Raw genomic sequence first — 16,958 nt, 5'->3', positions numbered from 1 at the left:
AGTTATAGCAGACTTACTGTATATAGTTATAGCAGACCTACTGTATATAGTTATAGCAGACCTACTGTATATAGTTATAGCAGACCTACTGTATATAGTTATAGCAGACCTACTGTATATAGTTATAGCAGACCTACTGTATATAGTTATAGCAGACCTACTGTATATAGTTATAGCAGACTTACTGTATATAGTTATAGCAGACCTACTGTATATAGTTTTAGCAGACCTACTGTATATAGTTATAGCAGACCTACTGTATATAGTTATAGCAGACCTACTGTATATAGTTATAGCAGACCTACTGTATATAGTTATAGCAGACCTACTGTATTATAGTTATAGCAGACCTACTGTATATAGTTATAGCAGACCTACTGTATATAGTTATAGCAGACTTACTGTATATAGTTATAGCAGACTTACTGTATATAGTTATAGCAGACCTACTGTATATAGTTATAGCAGACTTACTGTATATAGTTATAGCAGACCTACTGTATATAGTTATAGCAGACTTACTGTATATAGTTATAGCAGACCTACTGTATATAGTTATAGCAGACCTACTGTATATAGTTATAGCAGACCTACTGTATATAGTTATAGCAGACTTACTGTATATGGTTCTAGTAGACCTACTGTATATAGTTATAGCAGACCTACTGTATATAGTTATAGCAGACCTACTGTATATAGTTATAGCAGACCTACTGTATATAGTTAAAGCAGACCTACTGTATATAGTTATAGCAGACCTACTGTATATGGTTCTAGTAGACCTACTGTATATAGTTGTTATTCTCCCACAGCATATAGTTATACTAGACCTACTGTATATAGTTATACTAGACCTACTGTATATAGTTATAGCAGACTTACTGTATATGGTTCTAGTAGACCTACTGTATATAGTTATATTCAGACCTACAGCATATAGTTATACTAGACCTACTGTATATAGTTATAGCAGACTTACTATATATGGTTCTAGTAGACCTACTGTATATAGTTGTTATTCTCCCACAGCATATAGTTATACTAGACCTACTGTATATAGTTATACTAGACCTACTGTATATAGTTATGAGTTATCTGTGACCAACAAATACATATCCATAGATTAGGGGCTATTGAATTTTTTTCAATTGACTTATTTCCTTATTTGAACTGTAACTCAGTAAAATCTTTGAAATTGTTGCATGTTGCATTTATATGTTTGTTCAGTACATGTTCCTCAGTGGAGTGTGAAATTAGTAATCATTGTGTGTATGACTATATTTGTTATTGTGTCTACTCTGTGGTCTTCATGTTCTAGAACCGTCTGGACATTAAGAATGGCTGCATTCTCCGTCTGACCAAGGCACCGGTGAGTCTGCAAACAAGAGCCTAACAAACCAACCATGCTCTGTTCCTTACATAATTCCCTCTTGGCTGTGTGTGTGTGTGTGTCTGCACGCTATGTATGCCTATTGCAATTGTATTACATTATGGGTATATCTACTTCATTCATCCTTTGTCTGTGTGTTTTTATGCTGTGTGTGTTGTAGGGCCGTTGTGCCGAGGACCTCTACAAGGGCATCCAGAGCTCAGACTCAGGTGTGCGCTGTGATTCGCTGAAGCAGCTGGCCTGCGTGTCCACTGACGTCACTTTTGCCCAGGAGTTTATCAGCCGTGATGGCCACTCTCTGCTGGTGAAGATCGTAGAGGACGCTGACGAGTCAGTTCCCTTCTCTGTATCTCTCTATATGTCTATGTGTCTCTTATAATGTCACTATGTCTTTGTGTGTGTCTCTGTCTCTCTCTACTCTCTCTTCAACTAACCTTATATAGCAGAGACAGCAGACTCACATAAGTGAGCGCTTCTCTGTCTGTCCTGTTCTCCTAGCAGACTGTGTGGTTATTTAGGGGGATGGGGGAAATGCAGTGCAGTAGTGCATATTTCTGCTGGCTGCAGTTGAATGCTGTGCTTTGATAGATGCTGCTGCAGAGATATGAGACGATTACCTCACGTGGGAACACGTCCCTGGGTGAAGTATGGGCTGAGTCTGGCCTTCCCCTCATACTGTTAGCATAGTTACTGTGGAGGAATTCAAGGATGCTGTAGTTGGGTTTGTCTGTTGAATTCTAGAATAACATTGAGTTGGCATGGAGAATTGGCTAGGAAGAATATGCAGCTGTGTTGCGTAGTTAGTGATTTGGTTAGTTTGATGAAAATCAACATGGGATGGAGAGATCCAAGGATATGAGTCTGACCTCATGCTTTTGAAGATGTAACATGTCTTATAGTCCCAAATCAATTATACCTCTATTATACCACTTGAATCCCAGGGAAGGCATGAAACACATTCCTACCAAACCTGAGAAAACATTTCAGCCTGGTATAGTCTAGTCTCTCCTAATCTCGCCACCTAGAACCAAATCAGTGGAAATACTCAGTGGCGTCTGTGGTTTTCTTTGTCAATGTTGTATTTGCTGAAGTTGTAATATTCTGTTCTGAGTTGTGTGTATTGTCTGTTAGGGCCCCTCTGATCATGACCCACACACTGACAGGCTTCATGGAGTTGATGGACCATGGGATTGTATCATGGGAGAATCTCTCTGCTGTCTTCATCAAGAAGGTAGGTTCCTAAACTATTGGCTTCTTTAACCTAAGTGGAGGAGGAGAAATAAAGATATGTCAGGAGTAAGAAAGTAAGGCACATTTAGGGTTGGTTCCCAGGACTAGGCTTAATCTTTGTCTGGGAAACCGTCCCATAATCTTAATGTGTGTAATGTTTGACCATGAGAAATGTCTGATAGGAGCTCTGGTGACCACTAGTCATGGGACTGACTCTCCGCACTCAGTTTCAACCTATTATATCCCCATCGCATTCTATCCCACTACTATCCTACTCTGCTATTTGTGCTCTTCTATACTAACTGTATCCTGTGTCTATTTCCTGGTACCTGTCAGATTGCTAACTTCGTCAATGCCAAGGTGCTGGACGCGTCCATCCAGCAGGTGTCCCTGGCCATCCTGGAGAGCATGGTGCTGAGCAGCAGCAGCCTCTTCCAGCAGGTCAAGCAGGAGGTCACTCTGGAGAGACTCCTCTCACATCTGCAGGTGTAAGTGTGTGTCATCCATGGATAGAATTGTAGGAAAAACCTGCATTACCTCCAATGAATGAGTGTGCGTATACCTGCTTACACACATAGACCCTCATCTCTAAATCATATTACGGTTAAATGTACCTCAGGAAAATGTAATGATAAGCTTGTCCAGGGTCTGAAGTCTACAGTTCATCTAAGAAATACACACACATACTACTCTCTCCCATCTCTCATTATGCCCACCCATACGCTCTCTTTTATTCCAGGACAAACCAACAGATTCAAACCAAAGCCATGGCCCTCCTCATGGCTCTGCTACAGACTGCTGGAGATGCAGACAGACAGGTAAGAATGGTCTCTATTTCCCCTCTCTCTCTCTCTCTTTCTCTGTCTGGATCTCCCTCTGTCTCTCCCTCTGTCTTTCTCCCTGTCTCTCTATCTCTCTCTCAATTTAATTTAATTCAATTTGCTGTGTAACAATGTACATATTGCTTACTTTGGAGATTTACAATATTAACATAATTAATAATAATAATCAATATTCTCAACGGGACAACAGTAACAACAATAACCAAGGGTCAAAATAACCAGACATTGGACAATAACAATAAACATAGAGGACATGTGCAGGTTGGTTGGTCTGTCAGACATTGTCCCTCATCTTATGGCAAGCAGCAATGTAGTGTGCTGCCATCCCACAGCTCTCTGCTTCCTCCCCCAACAGGACAGAAAGCCTATCCTCATCAGAGAGGTCTTTGAAACCTTGAATACAGGTTTTTGTCAGGAATTGCAGCTCTGTCTTGGGTTCTGCTGTGGTGCAGTGGTTGCACAGCCTTTCCTCTACAGGGAGCCATGTTTTCCTGTGTCTACCCTTCTCAATGGCAAGGCTGTGCTCACTGAGCCTGTACTTTCTCAAGGTTTTTCCAAGGTTTTGATCACTAACCATGGTCGCATAGTTTGCCATGGTGTACTGTCGATTTAGGGCCAGATAGCACTGCATTTTGCTTTGTGCTTGTGTTTGCATTTCCCAATAGGTAATGTAGTTTTGTTTTGACTGTGTTGTAATTTGGTTTGATCTGATTGATTGGATGTTCTGGTCCTGATGCTTCAGTGTGTTAGTAGAGGCTTGAGTGTGTTAGTAGAACAGGTTTGTGAACTCAGCCCCAGGACCAGCTGGATGAGGGGACTCTTTTCTTTGCTCAGCTCTTGGTATTGAAGGGCGTGGTAATGATATGAGAGGGGATCACTGTATTTGAGATGTTTCCAAAACTTAATTGCTTTTTAAAAAGTTTTTATTATTAGTGGATATTGTCTTAATTCTGCCCTGCATGCATTGTTTGTAGTTTTCTTCTGGACATGTAGGAGAATCTTACAGAACTCGGAATGCAGGGTTTCAATGGGGGGTTTGTCCCATTGGGTGAAATCTTGTTTTTCAAGTGGCCCGCACTCCTCGCTGCCATAAAGTGCAATTGGTTCAATGACACATTCGATTAGGTATTTCAATTTGAATTTGTTTTTTAATGGCGTAGAATGCCCTGCTTTCTCTCTCTGTCTCTGTCTCTGTCTCTCTCTCTCTCTCTCTCTCTCTCTCTCTCTCTGTGTGTATCGCTCTCTCTCTCTGTCTCTTCTCTGTGTATCGCTCTCTCTTCTCTGTGTATCGCTCTCTCTCTCTCTCTCTCTCGCTCTCTCTCTGTGTATTGCTCTCTCTCTCTTTGTCTCTTCTCTGTGTATCGCTCTCTCTCTCTCTCTCTCTCTCTCTCTCTCTCTCTCTCTCTCTCTCTCTCTCTCTCTGTCTCTGTCTCTCTCTCTCTCTGCCTGTCTGTCTGTCTGTCTGTCTGTCTGTCTGTCTGTCTGTCTGTCTGTCTGTCTGTCTCTCTCTCTCTCTCTCTCTCTGTCTGTCTCTGTCTGCCTGCCTGTCTGTCTGTCTGTCTGTCTGTCTGTCTGTCTGTCTGTCTGTCTGTCTGTCTGTCTGTCTGTCTGTCTGTCTGTCTGTCTGTCTCTCTATCTCTCTCTCTCTCTCACTCACTCTCTCTTTCTCTCTGTGTATTGCTCTCTCTGTCTCTCTCTCTATCTCCCACTCTCTGTCTGTCTCTTTCTTTCTTCTCTCCCTCGCCTGCTCTGTTTTCCAGAGGGAGGTACAAGTTAATCAGTTTAACCAGCCTGAGTGAGTCTGTTCAAAACAAAGGGTTTTGTTCAGATTTATGTGACCATTACTGGTGGCAGAGTCCTGACCTGATTTGTGACTGTATCGCTTTTACCGCCTACTTATGGGGAAGTAGTGTCACTGCATTTCAGTAATAACTGATATAGCCAGTGGTAGTTATTTGGTGATGACACACATGATATTGGTTTTCAGGAGCTGTTTGCCTTCTTAGGAATGAAGAATCTTCGACAGTACATCTATAAGGTAAACCATCTTGAATGTTCAAGATTGAGGTACAAGGGCACCTTACTGTCATTGCATCCAGTAGAATGTCAAATTGGGGAAATGCAATTGTCTTTCATTAAATGTAGCAATTTTTTGGTCTTCCAGTCATTTTATCCATAGTAAATACTCTACTGTCTTGATCCTATGTCTCATGGTTTGTTGTGACCCACAGAACATTATCCATAGTTCTGCCTCCGTGGGGGATGAGATGGCCCACTACCTGTATGTCCTCCAGTCTGTCACTCTGAACCACCTGGAGCCTCGCATGAGGATGCCCCTGGACTCCTACAACCAGGTGAGATAGATGACCTCCCTGACTTCTGACCCCTCCCACACCTGGAAACCACTGCCTCTTCGCACCCCAGGAGAGAGTGCTGACTAGTGCTTACTAAGTATCCTTGAAATCCACTTAGTCATATAGTACCATACTCCCTTATATTGGACCATTGTGTCTCTCTACTGTTATCTTTCCATCCTTCCCCTTCCTCCCTCAGGACCAGAGGGAGATTCTACACGGCCTGCGGCAGGCAGCCTTCGAGACGGAGAGTGAGAACAGCTTGAGTCATGAGCGACGGCGCTCTCTCTGTGCCAAAGAGTTCAAGAAGCTGGGCTTCTCTGTGAGTCTACTCTATGGGATTCTACTTACCACCACCTCAATCAGTCACTCTCATTCGGCCTCTGTGTGTCCTACATATACTGTACATATTAATAAACTTCTCTGAGTCTTGCTCTTGTCTATCCAAACCATTATCTCCCTCCATACAGAGTGTGTTTAATTCCTGTTCTGTCTTCTCTCTCTAAAGAACAACAGTAACCCAGGTCAGGACCTGCTGCGGGCCCCTCCTGGCCTGCTGGCTCTGGACACCATGGCCTACTTCGCCTCCCGCTACCCCGATGCCTACAGCAGGGTGAGCAGAGGGAGGGGAAAGGGAAGAACGGGGAGGAACAGAGGGCGGGAGGGAGTTAAAGGGACAATCATGGGTTTTTGTTCGGGAGAGGGTTAAGTATTTGTCATCCTCTGACTATTTATTTCTCTCTCGTTTTATTTCTCTCTCTGTTTCTCTCTCTCTCTGTCTGTCTCTTTCTCTCAGTTTGTTCTAGAAAACAGCAGTAGGGAGGATAAGCACGAGTGTCCATTCGCCCGCAGCAGCATCCAGCTGACTCTAATCTTGTGTGAGATCCTACGCATCGGAGAGCCCCGTAAGTCAACCTGAGCTCGTACATGTAGGCCTACATGTATTTAAGACAGGTTAAGCCAGGTCTGGCTCTTTTCCCCACTGATGTCAGGCATGTTTCCTCTACTTATGACATTCAGCTGTTAGTGTCTACATGCTGGTGTGAGTTCACACAGTATGGATACGTCTGTGTATGGGTGCATTGGGTCTGTACTGGAAGCATACAGTACCAGTCATGAATTTGGACACACCTACTCATTCAAGGGTTTTTCTTTATTTGTACTATTTTCTACATTGAAGAATAATAGTGATGACATCAAAACTATGAAATAACACATATGGAATTATGTAGTAAACAAAAAAGTGTTAAACAAATCAAAATATATTTTGTATTTTATATTCTTCAAAGTAGCCACCATTTGCCTTGATGACAGAATGCACACTCTTGGCATTCTCTCAACCAGCTTCACCTAGAATGCTTTTCCAACAGTCTTGAAGGAGTTCCCACATATGCTGAGCACTTGTTGGCTGCTTTTCCTTCACTCCAACTCATCCCAAAACATCTCAATTGAGTTGAGGTCGGGTCATTGTGGAGACAGGTCATCTGATGCGGCACTCCATCACTCTCCTTCTTGGTCAACTAGCCCTTACACAGTCTGGACGTGTGTTGGGTAACTATTTGTTAACCTCTCTGGGATATTCGGGACGGTAGCGTCCCACCTCAACAACAGTCAGTGAAAGTGCAGGGCGCCAAATTCAAAACAACAGAAATCCCATAATTCAAATTCCTCAAACATACAAGTATTTCACACCATTTTAAATATAAACGTGTTGTATATCCAGCCACAGTGTCTGTTTTCAAAAAGGCTTTATGACAAAAGCACACCAAACGATTATGTTAGGTCAGTACCTAGTCACAGAAAAACACAGCCATTTTCCAGCCAAAGAGAGGAGTCATAAAAAGCAGAAATAGAGATAAAATTAATCACTAACCTTTGATGATCTTCATCAGATGACACTCATAGGACTTCATGTTACACAATACATGTATGTTTTGTTTGATAAAGTTCATATTTATATAAAAAAATCTCAGTTTACATTGGCGCGTTACGTTCAGCAGTTCCAAAACATCCGGTGATTTCGCAGAGAGCCACATCAATTTACAGAAATACTCATAATAAACATTGCTAAAAGATACAAGTGTTATGTGTAGCATTTTAGATCCACTTCTCCTTCATGCAACCACTGTGTCAGATTTCAAAAAAGCTTTACCGAAAAAGCACACCATGCAATAATCTGAGTACAGCGCTCAGACAACAAAGCAAGCCATACAGATATCCACCATGTTGTGGAGTCAACAAAGTCAGAAATAGCATTATAAATATTCACTTATCTTTGATGATCTTCATCAGAATGCACTCCCAGGAATCCCAGTTCCACAATAAATGTTTGATTTGTTCGATAAAGTCCATAATTTATGTCCAAATACCTCCTTTTTGTTCACGCGTTTAGCCCAGTAATCCAAATTCATGAGGCGCGAGCAGATGAAAAGTCAAAAAGTTCTGTTACAGTCCATAGAAACATGTCAAACAATGTATAGAATCAATCTTTAGGATTGCCAGCAAAGCACCCCCACACCAATACACCTACTCCTCCAATGCTTCACGGTGGGAACCACCTACTCTGCGACTCACAAACGGTTCGAATCAAAAATCTCAAATTCGGACTCATCAGACCAAAGGACAGATGAGTAGGCCCTCATTGTGAATAGGCCGGAGTAGGCCCTCATTGTAATTAAGAATTTGTTCTTAATTAACTGACTTGCCTAGTTAAATAAAGGTTAAAATATTTTCCATTGCTCGTGTTTCTTGGCCGAAGCACGTCTCTTCTTCTTGTTGTTGTCCTTTAGTAGAGTGTTGAATGAAGGCTTGATTCACACAGTCTCCTCTGAACAGTTGATGTGGAGATGTGTCTGTTACTTGAACTCTGTGAAGCATTTATTTGGGCTGCAATTTCTGATGTTGGTGACTGTAATGAATTTATCCTCTGCAGCATAGGTAACTCTGGGTCTTCCTTTCCTGTGGCGGTCCTCATGAGAGCCAGTTTCATCATAGCACTTGATGGTTTTTGCGACTGCACTTTCATTGATTATTTGAGCTGTTCTTGCCATAATATGTACTTGGTCTTTTACCAAATAGGGGTATCTTCTGTATACCACCCCTAGCTTGTCACAACTGACTGGTTCAAACGTATTAAGAAGGAAATAAATTCCACTTTTGAACTTTTAACCTTTCTAGCGCAGGCGTTCCACTAGCAGAACAGAACCCCTCGACAACATTCCGCTGGAAAGGCAGTGCGCGAAATTCAAAAATATTTTTTTGAAATATATAACTTTCACACATTAACAAGTCCAATACAGCAAATGAAAGATAAACATCTTGTTAATCTACCCATCGTGTCCGATTTAAAAAATGCTTTACAGTGAAAGCACAACATATGATTATGTTAGGTAATAGCCAACCGCTGTGTCATATTTCCCAAAAACTTTATGGAAAAAGCATAATCTGAGAATGGCGCTCAGAGCCCAATCCAGCTAGAGAAATATCCGCCATTTTGGAGTCAACAGAAGTTAGAAATAACACTATAAATATTCACTTACCTTTGATGATCTTCATCAGAAGGCACTCCCAGGAATCCCAGTTCGACAATAAATGACTGATTTGTTCCATAAAGTTTAATAAAGTACATCATTTATGTCCAAATAGCCACTTGTTGGTAGCGTGTTCAGCCCAGTAATCCATCTTCATGAGGCGCGAGCACTTCGTCCAGACAAAAACTCGAAAAGTTCCGTTACAGGTCGTAGAAACAAGTCAAACGATGTATGGAATCAATCTTTAGGATGTTTTTAACATAAAACGTCCATAAGCTTCCAACCGTTGAATTCCTATGTCTGAAGAAAAGCACTGGGACAAGAGCTAACTCTGTCGGGAGCGCACGTCACGAGCCTGAGATACTCTGCCAGACCACTGACTCAAACAGGTCTCATGAGCCCCTCCTTTATCGTAGAATCCTCAAACCAGTTTCTAAAGATGGTTGACATCTAGTGGAAGCCGTAGGAAGTGCAACTTGACTCCATAGACACTGTGTATTCGGTAGGCCAAGCTTTGAAAAACTACAACCCTCAGATATCCCACTTCCTGGTTGGATTTTTCTCAGGTTTTCGCCTGCCATATGAGTTCTGTTATACTCACAGACATCATACAAAGAGTTTTAGAAACTTTAGAGTGTTTTCTATCCAATAATAATAATAATATGCATATATTAGCATCTGGGACAGAGTAGGAGGCAGTTCACTATGGGCATGCTATTCATCCAAAAGTGAAAATGCTGCCCTCTATCCCAAAAAGGTTAACAAGGCACACCTGTTAATTGAAATGCATTCCAGGTGACGACCTCATGAATCTGGTTGAGAGAATGCCAAGAGTGTGCAAAGCTTTCATCAAGCCAAAGGGGGGCTACTTTGAAGAATATAAAATATGTTTTGATTTGTTTAACACTTTTCTGATTACTACATGAATCCATATGTGTTATTTCATAGTTTTGATGTCTTCACTATTATTCTACAATGTAGAAAATAGTAAGAATAAAGAAAACCCTTATGTATATGTATATGTGTACAGTATACAGTATATCTTAAACTACTGATTAAGAATATACTGAAGCTATGTGTAGCTCTATAAAGGTATGCTGATACAGGGCTGTGTTCATTAGGGTTTGCAACGGAAAACATTTAAAAACATTTTGCAACAAAAAACTAAAATGAACGTTTCTTAAAGGTCTCATATTGTTCCTCTCGCTCTCTCTCCCCTAGCCTCAGAGACTGGTTCAAACTACCACCCCATCTTCTTCTCTCAGGACCGGCTGCTAGAGGAGCTTTTCTGCGTCTGCATCCAGCTGATCAACAAGACCTGGAAGGAGATGAGAGCCACGCAGGAGGACTTTGACAAGGTAACACAGCCTGTGTTACCCATCATACACCTGTCTGTGTCTCACAGCAACTTTTTTCTCACTCTTTCCCCATATCTAACTTTCATCTATGAGTACAAGCAACCGCTTCTTAGATAGTAAGAATTTGTGTGGCAAAGCAGTAATCTAATTTAGAAAATCTAACTTCAAAGCAGTCCATGGCATCTGGAGTGGACACTGTCTATTTGACTGCATACACTACACTGAAAACAATAACAAGCGCCCTGTGTCCTATGAGCCACCATAAGCCACTACAGTATCCAAGAACAGTATACAGGACAGTGACAGGCAACCCGCTGGGGTATATTAGTCAGACGGAAATGTTAGAACGGAACATTGATTAGTCAAAGTCTAGATGGTAGACACGGATGTAGAGCTATAGCCTTTGAAGCGTTTTTATTTCCCAATAACCATCCCTAGGTGATGGCCATCTCCTTTCTAATACTAACTGCACTGGGCTCCCTCAGACAGAACCATTCAAGAACACTCAACAACAACAAAACAGCCTCACAACAGGGCCATATTTTACAAAGGAGTCATTCCATGTCATTTGAGCAAGCCATGACACCCACCATCTCAGATTGTTCTTAAATTGTTTCTGTAGTTAGAAACAGGTAAGATTGTCATTCCTGAAACATTATTTTGTTGAAATGTTATTTTATATATGAGAAATTAAGCTAATTGATTGCACCCAAATGGGCCATTTTAATTTATAGGATTCAGATCATATTCAACAAATATAGTACCCAACATCTGACATTTCCTAGCCACAGATTAAGCGTAAAAGAAGGCCAAACTGATTTGCTTTCATAGAGGACTAGCTTGAATTAAGAGGATGACCACAAAATATATTTTCATAATGAGCCAAATCTATTGGTTTTCTACCCAAAGTATAGCATGAACTGTGGCATCTAGTGGTCAAAACCTGATACTTTCACACTACTTTATGGTAAATAATACAAGCGACTTCAATGACTAATTTCTCTGAAAAGTTCAATTTTTATTTTTTTAATTTACCTGGATTTTTGCATAAATTGGTCATGACATTTGATCTGATCTTCATCTAAGTCACAACAATAGACAAACACAGTCTGCTAAAACTAATAACACACAAACAATTATGCGTTTTCATGTCTTTATTGAACACACCATGTAAACATTCACAGTGCAGGGTGGGAAAAGTATGTGAACCCTTGGATTTAATAACTGCTTGACCCTCCTTTGGCAGCAATAACCTCAAACAAACATTTTCTGTAGTTGCGGATCAGACCTGCACAACAGTCAAGAGGAGTTTTGGACCATTCCTCTTTACAAACTGTTTCAGTTCAGCAATATTCTTGGGATGTCTGGTGTGAACCGCTCTCTTGAGGTCATGCCACAGCATCTCAATCGGGTTGAGGTCAGGACTCTGACTGGGCCACTCCAGAAGGCATTTTTTCTTCTGTTGAAGCCATTCTGTTGTTGATATACTTCTGTGTTTTGGGTCATTGTCCTGTTGCATCACCCAACTTCTGTTGAGCTTCAATTGGCGGACAGATAGCCTTATATTCTCCTGCAAAATGTCTTGATAAACTTGGGAATTCATTTTTCTATTGATGATAGTAAGCTGTCCAGGCCCTGAGGCAGCAAAACAGCCCCAAACCATGATGCTCCCTCCACCATACATTACAGTTGGGATGAGGTTTTGATGTTGTTGTGCTGTGGATTTTTTTCTCCACACATAGTGTTGTGTGTTCCTTCCAAACAACCCAACTTTAGTTTAATCTGTCCACAGAATATTTTGTCAGTAGCGCACCTGGAACATCCAGGTGCTCTTTTGCAAACTTCAGACGTGCAGTGTTTTTTTTGGACAGCAGTGGCTTCTTCTGTGATGTCCTTCCTGAACACCATTCTTGTTTAGTGTTTTATGTATCGTAGACTCGTCAACAGAGATGATAGCATGTTCTAGAGATTTCTGTAAGTCTTTAGCTGACACTCTAGGATTCTTCTTAACCTCAGTGAGCATTCTGCCTCTGAGCTTTTGCAGTCATCTTTTTTTTGTGTTAATTAATATAAAAAAAAAATATTTGGGATTTTTACATTTGCAAATATATATATATATATAATTTACCCCTCCACCATGTTGCTTGTGAGCTCAATTATAATATTCTATATATTTTCCAAAAAGTTGTGGATCATCATTATTTGGCCCATATAGATGATTTAGCCAGATCTGTTTTTGGTCCAATAGCATATTTAAAATAATCCATCTTCCTTGAGGATCTGTTTGCACAGTTTGCACAATCGGACCAGAATGTGTATTAATTAGTATAATCACTCCTTTTGAGTTTCTTTGACCATGACAAAAATATACATTCTCCCTCCCAGTACTTTTTCCACCCAACCCGATCTATTTTTGTAGAATGAGTTTCCTGTAGACAATATATATTATATTCTTTCTCTTTTAACCATGTAAAAATGTATATTATTTTTTATGATCTGCTGAGCCATTACAATTATATCTTGCTATACTTATTTCCCCACTTACCATAATGATACCCAAGTTTCAATTATACTTACCACAACCAATGTTTGTAAACGTACCATTATAAAGCACCATGATGATTAAGTGTCCATATACAGTGGGGCAAAAAAGTATTTAGTCAGCCACCAATTGTGCAAGTTCTCCCAATTTAAAAGATGAGAGAGGCCTGTAATGTTCATCATAGGTACACTTCAACTATGACAGACAAAATGAGAAAAAAAATCCAGAAAATCACATTGTAGGATATTTAATGAATTTATTTGCAAATTATGGTGGAAAATAAGTATTTGGTCAATAACAAAAGTTTAACTCAATACTTTGTTATATACCCTTTGTTGGCAATGACAGAGGTCAAACGTTTTCTGTAAGTCTTCACAAGGTTTTCATACACTGTTGCTGGTATTTTGGCCCATTCCTCCATGCAGATCTCCTCTAGAGCAGTGATGTTTTGGGGCTGTTGCTGGGCAACATGGACTTTCAACTCCCTCCAAAGATTTTCTATGGGGTTGAGATCTGGAGACTGGCTAGGCCACTCCAGGACCTTGAAATGCTTCTTACGAAGCCACTCCTTCATTGCCCGGGCGGTGTGTTTGGGATCATTGTCATAGTTGAATTGTACCTATGATGAAAATTACAGGCCTCTCTCATCTTTTAAATTGGGAGAACTTGCACAATTGGTGGCTGACTAAATACTTTTTTGCCCCACTGTAGCTGTACCATAATAATTTGCACTGTTAAGCATACTGTAGATGCTACTTTGTAAACCTCCAATTGTCCTAATATTCCACCCACTAAAACCTCCCCGCATATCTAGGTCTGTTGTCACTAAGACCATCAGACCATCTCCCTGACTCATGACACACCTTTGCGTCCTAAGGCAAATCCTTGGCCTCCAATTGGTGTTGGCCAGAGGGAAATATGGGCAATCCTATGATAACATAATTATCTATGAGGATGCCTAAGAGAACTAACCAAATAACATGGAAAACAGTCAGAAAAAGTAGTAACAATAATAGATAGTATTAATATGAATAATAACAGCACACATCTAACAGCATGCTCATATTTGAAAGTCCTAGCAAGGCTATAAGCATGTCAGCCCAGCCTGCTCAGTTCATTGGATTCAATTGTTGGTAAAAAATAAAATATAAATTGAAACAAAGAAGAGAAAACAACCTAAATATATCTCAAGACGACCCCAGGCACTCCCTTATTCCGGCACAGCCACGCACAACAGCCAAGAACACATGCAGTACTGACAATCCAGAGCGAGTAAACCTGTAAAACCAACCTGTTATGTGCCTCCTTGAAGGAGGGAGGTGCAGGAATCAAGAGCAGGAGAGCAAGGAAGTCCCAGTGGCACAATAGTTTATTTCCGAAAGTCCCAACTCAACAACATCATGGGGGGGGGATACGCCCAAACGAGGTCGCCACACACAGGGAAAATAAACGATACCCACGGGGGAGAAACCTCTACTCCTACACACATACCAAACCGGTACAACTGCCGTGTGAAAGAAAAAAACCTGTGGTGCAGACACACATCCCTAACACAGTAACCACAGCAAAACAATCCCGCACAGACTAACAGGCAGCGGAGGTACTGTAAATAAACCCACCGAAATCAACTAACAGGACACAGGTGTAAACAATACAGACAGACACAATCAAAAAGGAAAAATGGATCGGTTGCAGCTAGTAGGCCGTCGACGACGACTGCCGAGCACCGCCCGAACAGGGAGAGGAGCCACTTTCGGTGGAAGTCGTGACACAACCCTCTCTCCACCCTATACATTATGTTTTTTTATTCCAGGGTCATTGCTCTATCACCTTGGCTGTTTTACACCATTTAAGTCATTTAGCAGACGCTCTTATCCAGAGCGACTTACAAATTGGTGCTTTCACCTTATGACATCCAGTGGAACAGCCACTTTACAATAGTGCATCTAGGTCTTTTAAGGGGGGGGGGGAGGGTGAGAAGGATTACTTTATCCTATCCTAGGTATTCCTTAAAGAGGTGGGGTTTCAGGTGTCTCCGGAAGGTGGTGATTGACTCCGCTGTCCTGGCGTCGTGAGGGAGTTTGTTCCACCATTGGGGGGCCAGAGCAGCGAACAGTTTTGACTGGGCTGAGCGGGAACTGTACTTCCTCAGTGGTAGGGAGGCGAGCAGGCCAGAGGTGGATGAACGCAGTGCCCTTGTTTGGGTGTAGGGCCTGATCAGAGCCTGGAGGTACTGAGGTGCCGTTCCCCTCACAGCTCCGTAGGCAAGCACCATGGTCTTGTAGCGGATGCGAGCTTCAACTGGAAGCCAGTGGAGAGAGCGGAGGAGCGGGGTGACGTGAGAGAACTTGGGAAGGTTGAACACCAGACGGGCTGCGGCGTTCTGGATGAGTTGTAGGGGTTTAATGGCACAGGCAGGGAGCCCAGCCAACAGCGAGTTGCAGTAATCCAGACGGGAGATGACAAGTGCCTGGATTAGGACCTGCGCCGCTTCCTGTGTGAGGCAGGGTCGTACTCTGCGGATGTTGTAGAGCATGAACCTACAGGAACGGGCCACCGCCTTGATGTTATTTGAGAACGACAGGGTGTTGTCCAGGATCACGCCAAGGTTCTTAGCGCTCTGGGACGAGGACACAATGGAGTTGTCAACCGTGATGGCGAGATCATGGAACGGGCAGTCCTTCCCGGGAGGAAGAGCAGCTCCGTCTTGCCGAGGTTCAGCTTGAGGTGATGATCCGTCATCCACACTGATATGTCTGCCAGACATGCAGAGATGCGATTCGCCACCTGGTCGTCAGAAGGGGGAAAGGAGAAGATTAATTGTGTGTCGTCTGCATAGCAATGATAGGAGAGACCATGTGAGGTTATGACAGAGCCAAGTGACTTGGTGTATAGCGAGAATAGGAGAGGGCCTAGAACAGAGCCCTGGGGACACCAGTGGTGAGAGCACGTGGTGAGGAGACGGATTCTCGCCACGCCACCTGGTAGGAGCGACCTGTCAGGTAGGACGCAATCCAAGCGTGGGCCGCGCCGGAGATGCCCAACTCGGAGAGGGTGGAGAGGAGGATCTGATGGTTCACAGTATCGAAGGCAGCCGATAGGTCTAGAAGGATGAGAGCAGAGGAGAGAGAGTTAGCTTTAGCAGTGCGGAGCTCCTCCGTGATACAGAGAAGAGCAGTCTCAGTTGAATGACTAGTCTTGAAACCTGACTGATTTGGATCAAGAAGGTCATTCTGAGAGAGATAGCGGGAGAGCTGGCCAAGGACGGCACGTTCAAGAGTTTTGGAGAGAAAAGAAAGAAGGGATACTGGTCTGTAGTTGTTGACATCGGAGGGATCGAGTGTAGGTTTTTTCAGAAGGGGTGCAACTCTCGCTCTCTTGAAGACGGGAGGGACGTAGCCAGCGGTCAGGGATGAGTTGATGAGCGAGGTGAGGTAAGGGAGAAGGTCACCGGAGATGGTCTGGAGAAGAGAGGAGGGGATAGGGTCAAGCGGGCAGGTTGCTATATCATTAGGATCAAGAATATAAAAGGTAGCATAAATAGCTTATATAGAAATATATAATATACTTTTCTCTCGCTTAGAGAAGTGCTTCCATAAGCCAATTATTGTGATAGTTCTACCGTTAACTTTAATCACTTTATCCCAGTGTTAACCAGCCCACACACACACTAGAGACAACAACCCTGTTGACAATATCTAATCCATCCATT

The 16,958-nt window shown here is 42.2% G+C and overlaps 1 protein-coding gene across 2 annotated transcripts in view; it reads left to right on the top strand.

The window, feature by feature from the left end:
- The window catches only part of LOC115134039 (engulfment and cell motility protein 3-like), a 63,204-nt gene that overhangs the window by 25,099 nt on the left and 21,147 nt on the right, over positions 1-16,958 (top strand). For both annotated transcript variants that reach the window (XM_029667583.2, XM_065022411.1), the window contains 11 exons: positions 1,319-1,369; positions 1,551-1,720; positions 2,522-2,621; positions 2,957-3,108; positions 3,360-3,438; positions 5,450-5,500; positions 5,694-5,816; positions 6,016-6,138; positions 6,325-6,429; positions 6,613-6,721; positions 10,568-10,704. In XM_029667583.2, coding sequence (XP_029523443.1) covers positions 1,319-1,369; positions 1,551-1,720; positions 2,522-2,621; positions 2,957-3,108; positions 3,360-3,438; positions 5,450-5,500; positions 5,694-5,816; positions 6,016-6,138; positions 6,325-6,429; positions 6,613-6,721; positions 10,568-10,704 — 1,200 coding nt within the window. The remainder of the gene's footprint in view (positions 1-1,318; positions 1,370-1,550; positions 1,721-2,521; positions 2,622-2,956; positions 3,109-3,359; positions 3,439-5,449; positions 5,501-5,693; positions 5,817-6,015; positions 6,139-6,324; positions 6,430-6,612; positions 6,722-10,567; positions 10,705-16,958) is intronic.

The sequence above is a fragment of the Oncorhynchus nerka genome, linkage group LG9a, assembly GCF_034236695.1.
Source record: "Oncorhynchus nerka isolate Pitt River linkage group LG9a, Oner_Uvic_2.0, whole genome shotgun sequence".
NCBI lineage: Eukaryota > Metazoa > Chordata > Actinopteri > Salmoniformes > Salmonidae > Oncorhynchus > Oncorhynchus nerka.
This window is presented reverse-complemented; position numbering and strand designations above follow the sequence as displayed.